At 41.6% G+C, this 16,766-nt stretch overlaps 1 protein-coding gene across 1 annotated transcript in view; it reads left to right on the plus strand.

Moving 5' to 3' along the window:
• The window catches only part of LOC310650820 (autism susceptibility gene 2 protein homolog), a gene marked incomplete at both ends in the record, with an annotated part of 430,057 nt that extends 427,442 nt beyond the window's left edge, over window positions 1-2,615 (plus strand). The window contains one exon of the mRNA XM_083379585.1: window positions 2,523-2,615. Coding sequence (XP_083235711.1) covers window positions 2,523-2,615 — 93 coding nt within the window. The remainder of the gene's footprint in view (window positions 1-2,522) is intronic.
• Between the last annotated feature and the right edge of the window lie 14,151 nt (window positions 2,616-16,766).

Genomic DNA, 16,766 nt, shown 5'->3' on the forward strand with positions numbered 1-16,766 from the left:
TTCCAGGTGTGCCTACCATTGTGATATCATGCATTCCCCCCTCCCCTTCCTGGGATGCCCCTGGCAATCTGCTTTGGAGACATTGGTGTTGCCAGAAGAGATGGACAGAAGGAGGCAATGCAGAAGAGACACATCTCCCTTCTTAGAAAAATGGTCAGACTGTATTAACTCTCTTGTGACCTGAGATAACAGGACTGAAAAGAATTTATATGTGCAGAAGCTGCTTGTAAAGTTGGGCAGTGGCAATGGGTTATTTATCGAGGATGAAGGAATATTTTTTTTAAAAGTGGGTGTGACACCCCAAAGTTCTTTCAGTAAAGGAAATATTGCACACACAGCCTCATCGTCTCTAGTGGTTTGCCCAATTCACTAAGAGAAATGTGAATTTTACTCCTCAATGATAAAAATCATTTCAATGATACAGGGAGAATCTTCCAAAAAGAATCCAAATCCATTTTTTTCTGCGTTCAACAGGTTGACCCAGGGGAAAAAAATGTGGCTGTTTTAAAGAATGGGAGTCAGATGTTACATACAAGCATCTTCGTGGCACCAAATTACAGAACCACAATTAAACTGTATCAGCTCCCTTTTATAGAATACAGAATAACAGAGTTGGAAGGACCTTGTAGGTCATCTAGTCCAATCCCCTGCTCAGGCAAGAGACCTTATATCATTTTTGACAAGTTTTGATGATATCTAAAATGAAGAACCTGAATAAAGTCACCTCATTCTTCCTTATGCTGGGCCCGCAATGGCTAAAATCAGTGTTTTTTTTTTGTAAAAGAAAAAGGTGCCGGAACTCACACATGTCATACAACCTGCCTTGCCTACCCTACAAGGTTCCATCCAAAAAAGGTGCCGGAACTCCGTTCTGAGCGTTCTATGAGAAAAAAAGCCCTGGCTAAAATTGTAATCTTTAGTGTCATGGGGCCTAGTGTTATGTCGTGGGCTCTGGTGAGCAGGAATGATGACACAAGGCTGAGTACAGAGAAACTCATTCTTTTATTCTTGCTGGAACTGTACTTGAGCTTGGGCTGCACCCAGCCACAATATATAGCCTAGCGCTAAGGAGGCAGCCAATAGGTTTGAACCCGCACTTGCCGCCTGGGGCTGACCAATTGCAGGACCGGAGACGGCCTGTCTGGGTTGCTGGAGAGCCCTTAGCTCTCCAGCAATGCACATGGTGTAATGTCACAAGCTCAATACATAACACCTAGGAAATGTATCAAACAGAAGTCCACAGCTCCAGAGCAGGAAAGATAGAATTTCTTTCTTTCTTTACTTTTATTCAGCTTTCCTGCCAAAATAATAAACCCATCCCAAGACTAAAATAATTAAAACCCCAGCTAAAAGCATGCGTTCATTTTAAACCAAGATTTAAACAAATTGGGTATTTATTGAAAGTCTTTAAAAATGCAATAGATGCCTTTTAAAAGATCATTGGGAGAACCTATTAAGACATCAGCTAAATAAGGCTAGCAAAACCCATAGGGAGTAAAAAAGAAAAAACAACAACAACAACAACACGGTGCTTTATTTTCCATGTGAAAAGAAAGAGCTGGCACTAACTCATCTTCAGGCACCAAGAAGATAAGGACCCACAGCTGAAAATTCCACTTTATGAGTTATAAGTTGATGCCAGTCAAGTCTTATATAAAAGGACAAGTTAGGGAATAAATTCTCTAATTGGGCAGATTCCCATGGGAGCAGGCTGGCTTTTCATTACTTGTTTTCTGCATCCAGATGCTTTCAGTGTCAGATATTAACATCAAATGTATGAAAGAAGGAAGAAAAAAATCCCTGGTTCCTACCACTACATCCCTTTTAGGAAATAAGCTAACACACTGGGGGAATAAATTGACAAACTGTCTTGTGTTGTTACAAAGAGAAAGAAAGGGGGGGAGAAGAAAAAAAAATGACATCCATCCATCAAAATCCACGGGGGAAGTTTGCTTTTGAAGTCCATCAATTTAGGGGTCTCCCTTCTTACAAACCTTGCCTCCTGCCCACCCCATCCATACCCCCCCCACACACACAAACACCACAAAACTTAGCCACTGGAGTCCAGGACAACAAATGGCAACGTGTCCTGGGGGTTGGTTGATGTGTGTCTATTTAGTCTCAGCATAGGCCGAAATGCCATCATTAATTCATTACCCAGCTGCCTGTCAAATAAATTGGCAATTACACCCACCGTCGGAGCCTGGAATTTCAGCAAATAGCATGTTTCTATCGATGGAGCCTTTGAGAAATGTTAAAAAAAGAAGAGGAGGGGAGGGAAAGAGGCGATGGGGGGGAGGAAATTAAACAACGAGAACATGTTTGTTTCACTAGCAAAATGACAAGGGACGATGCTTGTCAAGGCAATGTTGGGAGGGGGAAGAAAAGCTTTTGTAAAAGAGTCAGACAGAAGGGAGGTGGACTGGAACAGGTTTCAGAAGAAGGGAGAAACATGCAAAAATACAGAGGGGTAACTCATTTCTCTCTTTTTTTTCCTTTCTTTCTTTTTTTTTCCCTTGCAGAGCTCCGCCCCTTCCAGCTTGGGAACAGGCTACTTTGTAAGTGGATCTCAACTTTTTAAGATACGTGTCTTGGAACAGTGTCAAAAATGGTAATGCCCAAGGAGGGAGATTTTGCACTGGACAGTATTTCAGCTGATGGGTTTGGCCAATTATTTCCATGGCTTTCATCGGCTGGCCTGCAATCCGAAATAACGACTGTTGTTTTGAACAGAGTCTCTTGCGTTCCCACCAACTTGCTTTCTTAATCACCCCACCTTCCTTAACCCCCATTCCTCCACCCCACCCAGTAACTGTGCCCTCTCCCCCTCTATAGGCACTTTCTTTTATATTGTTGACTTCTCCCTTTATCCAGGTTAATCCTTCCTTTTTCCTAGGAGTGTGTTTCAAGGCTCCATCCAGGTTCTACTCTGTAGGAAACCAGTCTACTGTGACCAGAAGGCTGGTTTTGTACAACACATTAGCCCTGGTTAAAATGAGACTGGATCGTCAGAGATTCAGTATGGTGGGGAGGGGCAGCCTTGATTTTATATGAGCTTACTGTCATCACATTATGTCATAATATGGGTTTTGCAGAGAGGGGGGCCATAACATTTCGTGTGAATGCAGAACTTTTGTTAACCCAGCTTTGATGTTTAACGTGCCTAGCCAATTCTCTGGATATATATACACAGATATGCATGCCTGCCTTAGGAAAAGGATTTAAAGATTCACTGAATAGATCTGAAATGGTGGTCCTACCTCTTTAGCTACCTCCTTATATCTTGGGACTTTTCCCTCTTCCCTCTAGAAAGGCCTATCACTTTCTAGGCTGAGGCCTCTCGTAATAGTTTAGTAGCTTGTTCATCTCCACATTCCCAAATATTTCACCTGCCCCTTTCATTAAAGTCCTGACCCTTGGACATCACCTATGACTATAGGGTAAGATGGGAGCAAAACACGTTCTTCTAGCTCTACATGGTGATGGTCCAATGAATCCCAGGCTCCTGTGTGAAAAATAAAAGAAAAAGTGAGGCACAACTAATCAATCACTGTATGCAATTAATAAATGTACTCCTATTAAATGCAATGCAAATAAGTTGCACAGAGCATCTAACCTGTTGGACTCACATCCAATATTTGGCTAGGACCTTCCCAAATAGTCTTGAGAAGAACAGTACAAGTTAAGAGATGCTGTTTCCTTATACCCTGAATGAAAGAGCAAAGAAAATGAACTGGTGTAGATAAAGCTCTATTTTTGTGTTTTCTTGTATTAATGGATGTTTAAATAAGGATGATCCAGCTGATTGGAGGGCATATTTTCATACAACAGTGACATCAGTTTCATGATTCTGCATGATATGTATTAATTTTAAAACAAGTTAGAATGGAATGTTCTAATGTAATAAAAACACGAGTGGGATCATTGGGATATATGAAGCTCCCTTTGATAGATTTTTCTTATTCATTCGTTCATGCATATTATTATGTGACCACCCAACTTAAACTATGTGACTAGGGAAAAGAAGGGAGGGAGGGAGCAAGGAAAGGAAAGGAAAGGAAAGGAAAGGAAAGGAAAGGAAAGGAAAGGAAAGGAAAGGAAAGGAAAGGAAAGGAAAGGAAAGGAAAGGAAAGGAAAGGAAAGGAAAGGAAAGGAATGGAGGAAACTATAACTAATTGAAACATATTAAAACAATAAAGTAGTAGGCAGAACTGAAAATTGCCACAATCCTAAGGGAATACTTTGTAGCTCAGTTTGCATGAATTGATTGAAATTGGCACATTAGAGTAAACCAGGGGGGCTTTCCCAGCATGATCTGGTGATCTCAGGAACTAAACATGATAGATCTGTCATGCAAGAGGCAGTACGACAAAGGTGTTGGACTAGGATGGAGGAGACCCAGTTCAAGGTCATTTCCAGGCATGGAGAATCACAGAGTGCTTATGGGTCAATCCTCTACTTCAGCCCAACCTGCAGTTGTGGGGTGAAATGAAAGTGCCTTGAGGTTGTGGAGAAAAGGAGGGATATAAATTGATGATGATAAAAGTGCTGATGGGTCTCCATAGTGTTTCTGACTGACCATGTGCTTAGAGTTATTCGGGAACTGACTTCCTATGGATAAAAATGAAACATGTAAGAGGAACATCTCTTCATTGGAAAACTCATTCCTTCTCAGAGGTAAGAGTTGAGAAACAGAAGCAGAAGCCTCCAGCGATTGGTGGCATCCAAGAATCAATGAGCGTGTGTCCTCAGCCAGAGGTTATTCATTTGTCTGGATAATGGCTTATGGTTGCCTGGTTATTGTTGTCTGGATGATGGCTTATGATTACAGTTCTCCCTGGTGGGAGTAAACAAATGGGCAGCTTGTATGGGAAACCAAGCCAACTTTACTGACTGCAGAATACAGTAATTCATGTTGCAATGGAAGAGTCTCAACTCTTGACGTTGCAGTTTTCACATTTTTGGCCCTGGTAGATCCTGACTACAGACCACAGTTGAGCCTAACATTTCTATTGCTAAGCAAAACAGTTGTTAGGTGAATCCTGCCCCATTTTATAACCTTTCTTTGCCACAGTTCTTAAGTGAGTCACTGCAGTGGTTAAGTTAGTAACACAGTTGTGAAGTGAATCTGGCTTTCCCATTCACTTTGTTTGTCAGAAGGTCACAAATGCTTGACCCTGGGACCAGTGGTGAGATTCAAATATGTGAGCAACCAGTTCTCTGTGCGGATGCTGCTTCCGGAAGTCCATTCTGGGCCTGGGCAACAAAAAATTAGCTACTGGTTCTGCCGAAGTGGTGCGAACTGGCTGAATCCCACCACTGCCTGGGACTCTAGAACTGTCATAAATATGAGTCAGTTGCCAACAGTCCAAATTTTGATCACATGCCCATGGGGATGCTACGACAGTCTTAAGTATGAAAACCGGTCATAAGTCACTTTTTTCATTGCCGTTGTAACTTTGAACAATCACTAAATGAACCATTATAAGTCAAAGACTACCTGTACTCTGATCTTTCTTCTGACCCTGTGCAGGAGCCAGGACTGTGGGACAGAAGAATAAACAATAGATTTCAATCCACCCTGGTCTCTTTCATCTCTCTGTCTCTGTCTCTCATCTTCTATTTATCATCATCAACTAAACATTTATGTCCTTCGTTTTCACTCTCATGGATGAAGAGACTTACCGGAAGAGTGAAACCTGTTTCACAAAAGTGATGGTTAATGTAATTCTGGCTCAGCTTTCCCTGAATATCAACAAATGAAGTTAAATTGACTTTCTATATATCATCTGGCTCCTTGACAACAGTGCCTCTTCCATCCACAGATATCCTTCTGTCTTCAGTTGCTGAAGAAAATAAACATTTTTAGCATCCCATGCCTGGTAGTACTCCCCCGAAAGCAAGACGAGGTGTCAGTGACTACATCTGTCAGGAAATCTACAGACAGCTCAAGCTGTCAAGAACAGGCGTGCTATGTGCTAACAATGCGTGGCTGTCTTTTCTTCGCTCCCCAAGCTGGCATTTGCAAAGTACAAGCCACTTTGTATGAGCTTACAGGAGTGCATGCACGCACACACACATACACACACACACACACAGAGGGAGGGAGGGAGAGAGAGAGAGAGAGAGAGAAACATAGAGATTTTGCTCCCTAGCGGTCTTTGTTATGGATGCATCACCTCAAATCTGTGTCTTACCTCTGAAGATCCCAATGAGTTCCAAATACCAGAATGAATGTCATTCATTCAATTGACCCTGTCTTAATATTCTTAATGTTCAAACATTTTTTGTGGCTTAGAGTGTGGGGTGAACCCAGCCCATTCAATTAAATTTGTGGCTGAATCTGCTGTGCAAGCCAAGAAGATAGGTTCATTAACCAGGTTAAGTTGTCTCTTAAGTTGTCACTGTGATAATCAGACTAAGAGACAAGAATATCATCATAGAATACCAATCCAAAAACATCTTTGTTACCTGAGACTTGGCTAATTGACCTCTTCTTTGCAGGTTTAGGTATTAGACCATGTATTCTTTTGCATATTTCATTTATACCTGTTGCTGGCTTGGTTTTCTGAATGCTTGTACTTTGTCTGCCATTCATTTATTTATATTATTTTGACTTAGATGCCACCTGACTCCAGTCAACTGTGGAAGGTTCATAACACAAAAAAAAGAATAAATATGTATTCCAGATACAAAAGATAGCAATAAACAGTTGGCATGTCTAGGGAACACAACATATTTCATATTCAGAACATGAGATTCTGTCCATCCTAGCTCAAAGTTTAGGAGAAGAGATGGGTCTTTCAGACCCTCCAGAACACCATCAGGGTGGGGACTACCTGGATCTCAGTGGGAGCCTCATTCCAGAGAATAGGCACCATAAGAGAGAAGGCATGTTTCTGGGGTCCTGATAGATAGCATTGCTTCAATGAAGAAATCTGGAGTATGCCAACCCTATTGGAATGAACCAGCAAGACTGATATCTTGGGAGTGATGTGATATCTCAAGTAGCCAGGCTCTATGCCATGTATGACTTTATAGGTGACTAGACAAATCATGGCTCCTTGGGACATTGTTTTTGGGATAATTCACTAACTAAAAAGAGATGCAGAATGACCACAGGTTGGAAAAATAATGGAAACAGGAAAGACTTCTGACTTCTTGCCTATTTCCCCGTTGACTTTCCTTGTGGGAAGCTGGCATGGAGCATTGAAAGCGATGATCATATGACTATGGCAGTGTGACTGCACAGCAATGCTGAACTGCCACAACTTTGCCAAATTTCAATCCCACAGGAGTGGTGAGTCACAGCTTATGGATGCATTCTTTAGGTTAACCCATTTGAGATACATTGCTTTAAACATTGTTGCCCTAAGATGCATTGTTTCACTTACTTGAAGGTTACAAACAGACAAACAGAAGAGTTTTAGTGGTATAAAGAAACCAGCCTATTGAATAGCACAGAAGTAAACTGGTATGTACTGGTTTGGGGGGGGATTCTGGCAGTTGAAGTTCACATAGAACAGGTCCACTGTTCTATGATGTAATTAGCTTGGGTCAGCCTGCTAGAATACTTGTCCACAAATGACAGAATGGGAAAATAAGGGCGATGGTGATGGTAATTAAACATTTGAGTTAGTGAATGCTTAGGAGTGATGGACCAATTTCCCTATGATTAGAAGTCATAGTTAGAATGCCAGATTGTAGATCCAGACATTGCATTCTTAATCAGATTTTCTCCATATTTTTGCTGTGTTAAAAGATCTTTACATTTTATTTCCATCTCATCTGGCCACCAAAGTATATTATAAGAATGAGGCAGCAGGCCTTGCAAATGAGATCTTTTCACTTCCTGCCAAAAGGAAATGATTACAGCAACTGATATTTGAACACGAACAGAAAATGATGGTGCTTGGATCATCCTGTGGACCATGCAAGTATGGAAAATCCAAACAGTAATCAATACTGAATCATAATTGGAAGGGGATTTTCGGCCATCAATCTTACCTCTTGCTCGGTTCAGGAATCCAAATGAAAGTATCCCCGACATATGGAAATCTAGCTTTTTTTCTTGAACTTCACTTGAATAGGAGCCCACCACTTTTTCTGTATAATTAGTTCCACTGGCACTTACTGTTGGAAACTTGAAAACTATTCAAGTTTGTTAGATCAAAGACCAAACTGATTGCACATGTACGAATTAAGAACAGCTCTGGAGATGTCAAGAGGGGATTGAAATCCTTTGTGCTAGAGTGGGTTCTCATACCAGACACGGGAAACATAGAGGATGAATGGATCCTGGAAACCTAGCAAGAATTTCTTCTTTGAGGCAGTAGACCCTTTAAGACCAAAGTATGCAAACCAAAAATGTGCCACTTTGAACTTTGAATGTAAGCTGAATCTTAAGATCCCATTCACCATTCTTTGGAGATATTTTAATTTCTTTAATAATATTTTTCAAGAATGTCACTTTCCTAAGTGCAAATTGATCTACTTTCCTCCCTCATCCCATCTCTAGAGAACAGAAAGAATGGCCTTGAGGGGCAGGAGGAAATGGCAATAATCAGGTAAAAGAGGGTGAAGTTTAGGGAAGAAATATAATCTAAGAAAACATGTCAAGACCATCCTTAGTTCTCCTGAAGATAAAGGGAAGGACAGGAGAAGAGAATTCAAATTTGCAAGGTTTCGTTACAATGACTTTGTTACAATACTACTTTTAGTATTAACCAACATGACATTGGTTTCCCTGGCTGGTTGGCCTTGAGGACTTGACACCTCCCTTTTCAATAAAATGAAAGAGCTTGTGTTTTTCTCTTTTTGATGTGGCTTCACAAGTAATCCCATAGCACAGGTAGTACTTGACTTACATCCATTGGTTTAATGACTGTTTCAAAGTTACAACAACATGGAAAAAAACTGACGTATGACCATTTTTCACGCTTACCACCATTGCAGCCTCCCTATGGTCATTTGACCAAAATTCAGATTCTTGGCAACTGACTCATATTTATGACGGTTGCAGTGTCCCGGGGTCATGTGATCACCTTTTGCAACCTTCTATCAAGCAAAATCAATGGGGAAGCCAGATTCACTCAAAACTGTGTTATTAACAATTGCAGTGATTCACCCTAACAACTGTGGCAGGAAAGGGAGGGAAATGGAGCCAAACACACCTAAACATCTGTCTGGCTTAACCAAAGAACTTTTGGGATCAATTGCGCTTGTAAGTCGAGGACTTCCTGTGTCATCGTAAAAGAGAAACCAAAAATGAGGGCAATGCATTCTTTTCCCTAGCCACAATGTACATTCCCCTTCCTGTTCTTAAAAGGTAAAGGTAAAGGTTCCCCCGCACATGTGTGCTAGTCGTTTCCAACTCTAGGGGCCGGTGCTCATCTCCGTTTCAAAGCCGAAGAGCCAGCGCTTGTCCGACGACGACTCCGTGGTCATGTGGCCAGCGTGACTAGATGCCAAAGGCGCAAGGAACGCTGTTACCTTCCCACCGCAGTGGTCCCTATTTTTCTACTTGCATTTTTTATGTGCTTTCGAACTGCTAGGTTGGCAGAAGCTGGGACGAGTAACAGGAGCTCACTCTGTTACACGGCACTCGGGATTCGACCCGCCAAACTGCCGACCTTCTGATCGACAAGCTCAGCGTCCTAACCCACTGACCCACCGCGTCCCTTCCTGTTCTTAAAAGCCCCTAAATTTCCAGCCTGCAATCACCACGGTGGAGTATGAGAATCGCACTTGGTCTCAGTCCTAGATTTCGTATCGGTGGCTGCATATGCTGCATTACGTTTCCCATTATGCATTTAGACAGATGAGGTTTGTGCGGGTGGGTGAGATTAATTAATCTTTGAGGAGAAAGGATGGTGAATTGTTTTGACATTTGTTCTTCAGCTACCAAACAATATGTCTCTCCCGTTCCCAGCTGAGGAAAGCTTTAATTTGCACCCAATCTGGAGAATCTGGAAAGCATACGTTGCTGGAACTTCCCGCAGGAAGTCGTTTCTGTGCACACTCATACAGGCAGACCTAAAAGGCAGTGCATCCAACAGCTGTTTTCACTCTTACGGGATACCATAGGGATGCCAAAAAGGATGGGGCTGGATGACATTCAGAAAGCCCTTCCCTGGAGAGCCACGCAAGAGACAGCTGTGTAAAGGTAAAGAAACCCAAAGAAGAATAAACTGCAGGGAAGCTGGGTTGCATTTTCGAGCATAAACTCTGCATGGGGCATTCTGCCTGTTAACGTAGCAGTTCCATAAGACTACTTTGTGTGACACACAGACATACTACATACCCAAACCCATTTTTAAAAAAACACAAAAAAACAAAACTTGGATCTTTTAATTCTGAATTATTTCCAGAATATCTGTTGTATTTAGACAACTAAACATCCTCTGCCATTGGCCAGATGAATGGAATGGAATGGAATAGAATGGAATAACAAAAACAATAGCACTTAGACTTATATACCACTTCACAGTGCTTTACAGCCCTCTTGTTGTGATTCAGGGTCAGCCTGTGGGTTCGGCAGTTGGGTCGGACGATTCAGAGGAGGAGGAGGGGGGTGTTGGAGAGGTTGCTGAGGGGGTTGGAGAGCTTGCTGATGAGAGCCCTCAGCCAAGCCCCTCCCACCTGGTTACGATGCAGACCCAGCTGTGTGAGCCTGACAGCGTGGATGAAGATGACCCACAGCTGGCCCTGTTCAAGGACGCCCGACGCAGGAGGCAGTCAATCAGGAGTAAACAGAGGAAGGCAATGGGGCACCTCGGAAGGAGGCAGAGAGAAGCCACGCCCTGAACTGTTTAAAAGGGGAATGTGTGGGAGGGCTGGTTTGCTGAAGGCAACCGTTTGAATAGCTCCTGTTTCATGGTTCGTGTCTTGTTTTTGCTCTGTTTGCTTTTGTGTCCATAAATTTGGCAGGCTTAGTTCCAGCCTCTTGCCTTCTTGTAAAGGGGTTGTCCCTGCCTTATCTGCAGGGCCGGTAGTAGGCTGGTACAGAACACCTCTCTAACGGTTTACAGAGTCAGTATATTGCCCCCAGCAATCTGGCTCCTCATTTTGCTGACCTCGAGAGGATGGAAGGCTGAGTCAACCTTCCATCCTGAGTCAGCCTGGTGGGATTCGAACTGCTGGCAGCTGGCAGTCAGCAGAAGTAGCCTGCAGTACTGCATTCTAACCACTGCACTACTATGGCAATAGAATAGAATAGAATAGAATAGAATAGAATAGAATAGAATAGAATAGAATAGAATAGAATAGAATAGAATAGAATAGAATAGAATAGAATTCTTTATTGGCGAAGTGTGATTGAACAGACAAGGAATTTGTCTCCGGTGCATAAGCTCTCAGTTTAGATACTAGCAACAAGTGATGAATCATTATCATAATCATAAAATACAATCATCATAAATCATAAGATACAAACTCAGTGATAGTCATAGGATGCTTAATAAGCAAATAACATAAATCACACCGGATTTAGGATACTAAATACAGGCAATCAACATAGATCATGAGATACAAACAACAAAGTTATAGTCATAAGAAGCTAAGGAAATAGATAATAGGAAAGATGAAAAGATGGGGGAGGAGAACTGTCTTTGTGTCTGGTTATTTTGGCATGCAATGCCCTATAGCAGACATGTCAAACTCATGACGTCATGTGATGTCATGCATCGTATCAGGACAGTTTTGCCATTGCTGGCAATGGGGTGGGCACGGCTTCCGCATGATGCGTCAGGCCCGCAGGCTGGCGGTTTGACACCCCTGCCCTATACCTCCACCTTGAGGGAAGAAGTTGAAACAGTTTATGTCCAGGATGTGAGGGGTCTGTAGTCTGTAGACTAAGGACCACTGGGGATTGGCACATCCTATTTTCAAGGAAGAACATTATGGCAAGTGGGAGACTTGTGCCTGGCTTTGTTATGTTGCTGACTGAAGGAAAACAACTTCTGTTCTGTTGGGACCTTTGCCATAAGGAGGAATCTTTCACCAAATCACCCTGCAACATCTCCCCCCACCCCCACCCCCCAAAAATTGTTTTCATTGGTTTATTTGTATCCCACCTTTATTCTTCTTACAAATAACTCAAGGCAGTGTTTTCCCCACAACAACTCTATGAGGTGGGTTAGGTTGAGAGAAAGTGGCTGGTTCAAGGTTACCCAGGTGGCTTTCATGAAGGACTAGGGGTGACATCATAGCACTATTCCAATATTTGAAGGGCTGCCACAAAGAAGGGGGGGGTCAAGCTATTCTCCAAAGCACATGAAGGGAGGACAAAAAGCAACGGATGGAAACTAGTCAAGGAGAGAAGCAACCTAGAACTAAGGAGAAACTTCCTGACAGTTAGAACAACTAACCAGTGGAACAACCTGCTTCCAGAGGTGGTGAATGCTCCAACACTGTAAGTTTTTAAGAAGAAACTGGACAGCCACTTGTCTGAAATGGTATAGGGTTTCCTGCCTTAGCAGGGGGTTGGACTAGATGACCTCCAAGGTCCCTTCCAACTTATTATTATTATTAATGACAGTGAGAACAAATAATAATAATAATAATAATAATAATAATAATAATAATAATAATAATAATAATAATAATAATAATAGTAGTAGTAGTAGTAGTAGTAGTAGTAGTAGCAGCAGCAGCAATTGTAATAGGCGCCTTGGGTGTAATCCCAAAACAACTGGAGCACCACTTGAACACCATTGGCATTGACAAATTCGCCATTAGTCAATTGCAAAAGGCGGCCTTACTAGGAACTGCTTCCATCCTGCGACGATATCTGTAATAGCATCAAACATCCACATCTGCCTATCCACAGGTCCTTGGTAAGGACTTGATAGGTAGACAAAAGTGCCAAATCCAGTCTGAACATCTGGCTGACTGTGCGAATAATAATAATAATAATAATAATAATAATAATAATAATAATAATAATAATAATAATAATAATAATGATGATGATGATGATGATGATGATGATGATGATGATGTCTCATTCTCAGTTATGTTGAATGAGAGGGTGAAGATCTTGTGGGACTTCCAAATACAGACAGATCGTCATTTGGAACACAACATGCCAGACATCGCAGTCATAGAGAACCGAAGCGTACAGTTGATTGATATCGCTGTACCAGGAGATGCCAGAGTTGAAGAAAGAGAACTGGAAAAAATTATGAAATACCGTGACCTGGCCATCGAAACTGCGTGATTATGGATGAAACGTGTAACAGTGATACCCATTGTCATCGGGGCACTGAGAACTATGTCCCAAAACTTTGCAAAATACATCAAGAAATTGCAGCTTCCTGCAATAACTCCAGCAAAGCTACAAAAAACTGTGCTACTTGGAACATCTTACATTTTAAGGAGATACCTGGTTGATACCTAGGATGCTGGCAGCAACCCGTGTCAACCATTAGTGCCAGTCAATTTGAATGTTCAGTTGATTGAGTTTCATGTTTTATGAATAAAAGTTTTATAACAATAATAACAACAACAACAACAACAACAACAACAACAACAACAACAACAATAATAATAATAATAATAATAATAATAATAATAATAATAATAATAATAATAGATTTGGAAGGGATCTTGGAGGTCTTCTAGCCCAACCCTCTGCTGAGGCAGGAAACCCTGTACCATTTCAGACAAATGGCTGTCCAGTGGAATGACTTTCTACTGTTGGAGCAATGGAGGTTTTAAGAAGAGATTGAATAATCCTTTGTCTGAAATGATATAGGGTTTTCTGCTGAGCAGGGGGTTGGACTAGAAGACCTCTAAGGTCCCTTCCAACTCTGTTATTCTGTTATGGCTAATGCAGAATTTGAAGTCATGGACTCTCACTCACTTTCTACCTTGTTCCTTAACTGCTAGACTAAACTGTCTCTCCATAGAGGAATCTGCTTTTCTGTCTTTTTCTCACTAAGAGCTTGAGGATTTCTTTTGATTTCCTCTCCATAGTGTTTTGAAACTTACTTGCTATTGGAGATAGTAAGAGACACTACTTCTGATAGTGATTTGCTTTTCTATTCTGCATCTTTCCATCACTCTGGGGTGCTCTTGCTGCTCATGCTTTGCAATTGGAAACAAAATCCAGCATGAGGTCCTTTTTTACCCAATAAGAAAGTCAGAGAAGTTGGCTTGATTGATTGATTGATTGATTGATTGATTGATTGAAATGTTGGTATCAGATTTTTTAAAAAGTCAGTGAGAAAGCTGGCTGGAGGTCACAAATTTTGACCACATAATATCCTTGCTTAATAACCTGCAGTAATTTGCTTAACAATGACAACTGGGAATTTTACTTCTGTGGGTTTATTTAATTTGTATATCTTCAATCTTTTTGGGTTTCACATGCATTCATTTATAAAGTCATTCTGGTTTGCTGGTTTGTTTTGCTTTGTTTTACATCAGAATCCACCCAAATTAGCACTGAACTCTCATGCATTTTCCCTAAAATAAGCTTTGTAAAGAAATGTGTGTGTTTTCATAAAATACAGACAGTTTGAAAATGTGTAGTGTGCAAACTGCACAGCAACTGAATTTACTCTAGGAAATGCAGATTAGGTTGGTTCACTTCATGCTAATCAACAAAATTTGGTGGTGTAGGATCTGGGTGCCAAGACTGTGATTTACCATAGCAGCAGGCTGTCAGAGATAACAGTAAAAAGATATATTGGTCTTGCAGACAGGTAGAGACAGTTTGCTCATCTTTAGTAATCAGTTCAGGAAGATGAATATTTAACTGCATTTTGTTAATGTGAAAAATGGTTATCTATTTTTAAAATGAGCACATTTACACAAAGGCACCCTGGTGTTTCGCTGTTTGGATCTGTTGCAGTTAATACATTGTCTTGGCTTTTTAGCATGTGCCTGTGTGCTCATTGCAAAGGCTGAGTCTTGTTAGCTAGCACTTTGCACTATAAATCATAGTTAACAAATCTTAATTTACTTAGCTTAGCTAATGACAGAGCTCCAGTTTTCACTCGTTAATTAGCTTTACTGGATATCACTACAAAAGGAGAACATTCTGCAGTTCATTTTCCCTTGTGCTAAATTGTTACTGAAGCAAAGTTTTACACAGATATTACATTTAGCCTAATCATCCTGTTGTTTTTACTTTTTCGAAATTAGCAACATGAAGCCCAATTGAATGGCTTTGGATATCTCAAAGTTTGACTCTGAGAAGAAAAAAAAAAATCAGGTGTTAAGGTTCTGACTGACGAACCCAACAAAGTAGGAATAAGCTGAGATGATCCAGTCTCTAACACAAAACTTTATTGAACACATCATTTTAGCACAGATGAAAGGAAAATCATCTCTGGTTAAATGGCAGCAAAATCATTATATTAAAAGTATAGAGTCTCTCTTCCCCCTAATAGTGCAGGTCACATTGTCCAATAAATTGTCAGACAATTATTATGAGAGAGGGTTTTAGTTCTCATGGCTTGGCAGTCCGATGTCTGAAGCCTAGCATTCCATTCTCTCCCCCACCCCAACACCGCTTCCCCCTGAATCTGTAGGCAAACTAGGAATGTCACAGCATAGGTATTCTTTGCAGCTTGACATCAATCAGGCTTGACATCTTTTTAATAATTGGTGATGATGGTGCATATAGTCAAGGCTATGGTCTTCCCAGTTGCACTGTATGGCAGTGAAAGCTGGACCATAAGAAAGGCTGAGCGCCAAAGAATTGACGCCTTTTGAACTATGGTGCTGGAGAAGACTCCAGCGAGTCCCTTGGACTGCAAGGTGATCAAACCGGTCAGTCCTAGAGGAGATCAACCCTGACTGCTCTTTAGAAGGCCAGATCCTGAAGCTAAAACTCAAATACTTTGGCCACCTAATGAGAAGGAAGGACTCACTGGAGAAGAGTCTAATGCTGGGAAAGATGGAGGGCAAGAGAAGAAGGGGACGACAGAGAATGAGGTGGCTGGATGGAGTCACTGAAGCAGTAGGCGTGAGCCTAGATGGACTCCAGAAGATGGTAGAGGACAGGAAGGCCTGGAGGAACATTGTCCATAGGGTCGCGATGGGTCGGACACGACTTCGCAACTAACAACAACAATAACGATGGTGCTTATTCTTCAAACTTTTTCCTAATATACAGTGTACTTTTGTATTGTGAGGTCCTTGGCATTCCTTGAACTTGTTTTCTTACAAACGTTTCATTACCCAACTAGGTAACATCCTCGGAAGGGAATGGGGTGTGCTCTCTGTTTATATATGTGGCTTCACTTGTCAGAGTTGCTTGGTGCTTCCTTGATTAGGCTGCTGTTTATTCTTTGGTTGTTTGTCTGAGTTGGTAGTTCAAACTGAAACTATAATTCAAGCAGCAAGCAATAGCCCAATGGAGGAATTACCAACTCAGACAAACAACAGCCTAATGAAGGAATTACCAAGAGCTCTCCCACCCACACTGAGAGGGCAAGTCACTTGTAAATAAATAGGGAGCAAATCCTACTCTCTTTTAGCACCAATGAAGTTACCTTGTTGGTTTGCGATGCTGGCAAATATCTGTAGCTCAGGTGGAGGATGAGGGTGGAGGTTTGTTCTCCGAGCTTGTGGGTTGGTTTCTGAACATTTCATTGCCAGGCTAGGTAACATCTCCAGTGGAGTTTGTCAGTGTTAGTGTTCCTCTGTTTATAAGGGCTTCATGTGGAGAGTGGGTCATGATGGGGAGGTCACATCAGACCCATCACAAGACCCTGATGTGACCTCCCCATCACAAAACTTACTAACCACACACG

The sequence above is a fragment of the Vipera ursinii genome (assembly GCF_947247035.1).
Source record: "Vipera ursinii genome assembly, chromosome: 1".
Classification (NCBI taxonomy): Eukaryota; Metazoa; Chordata; class Lepidosauria; order Squamata; family Viperidae; genus Vipera; species Vipera ursinii.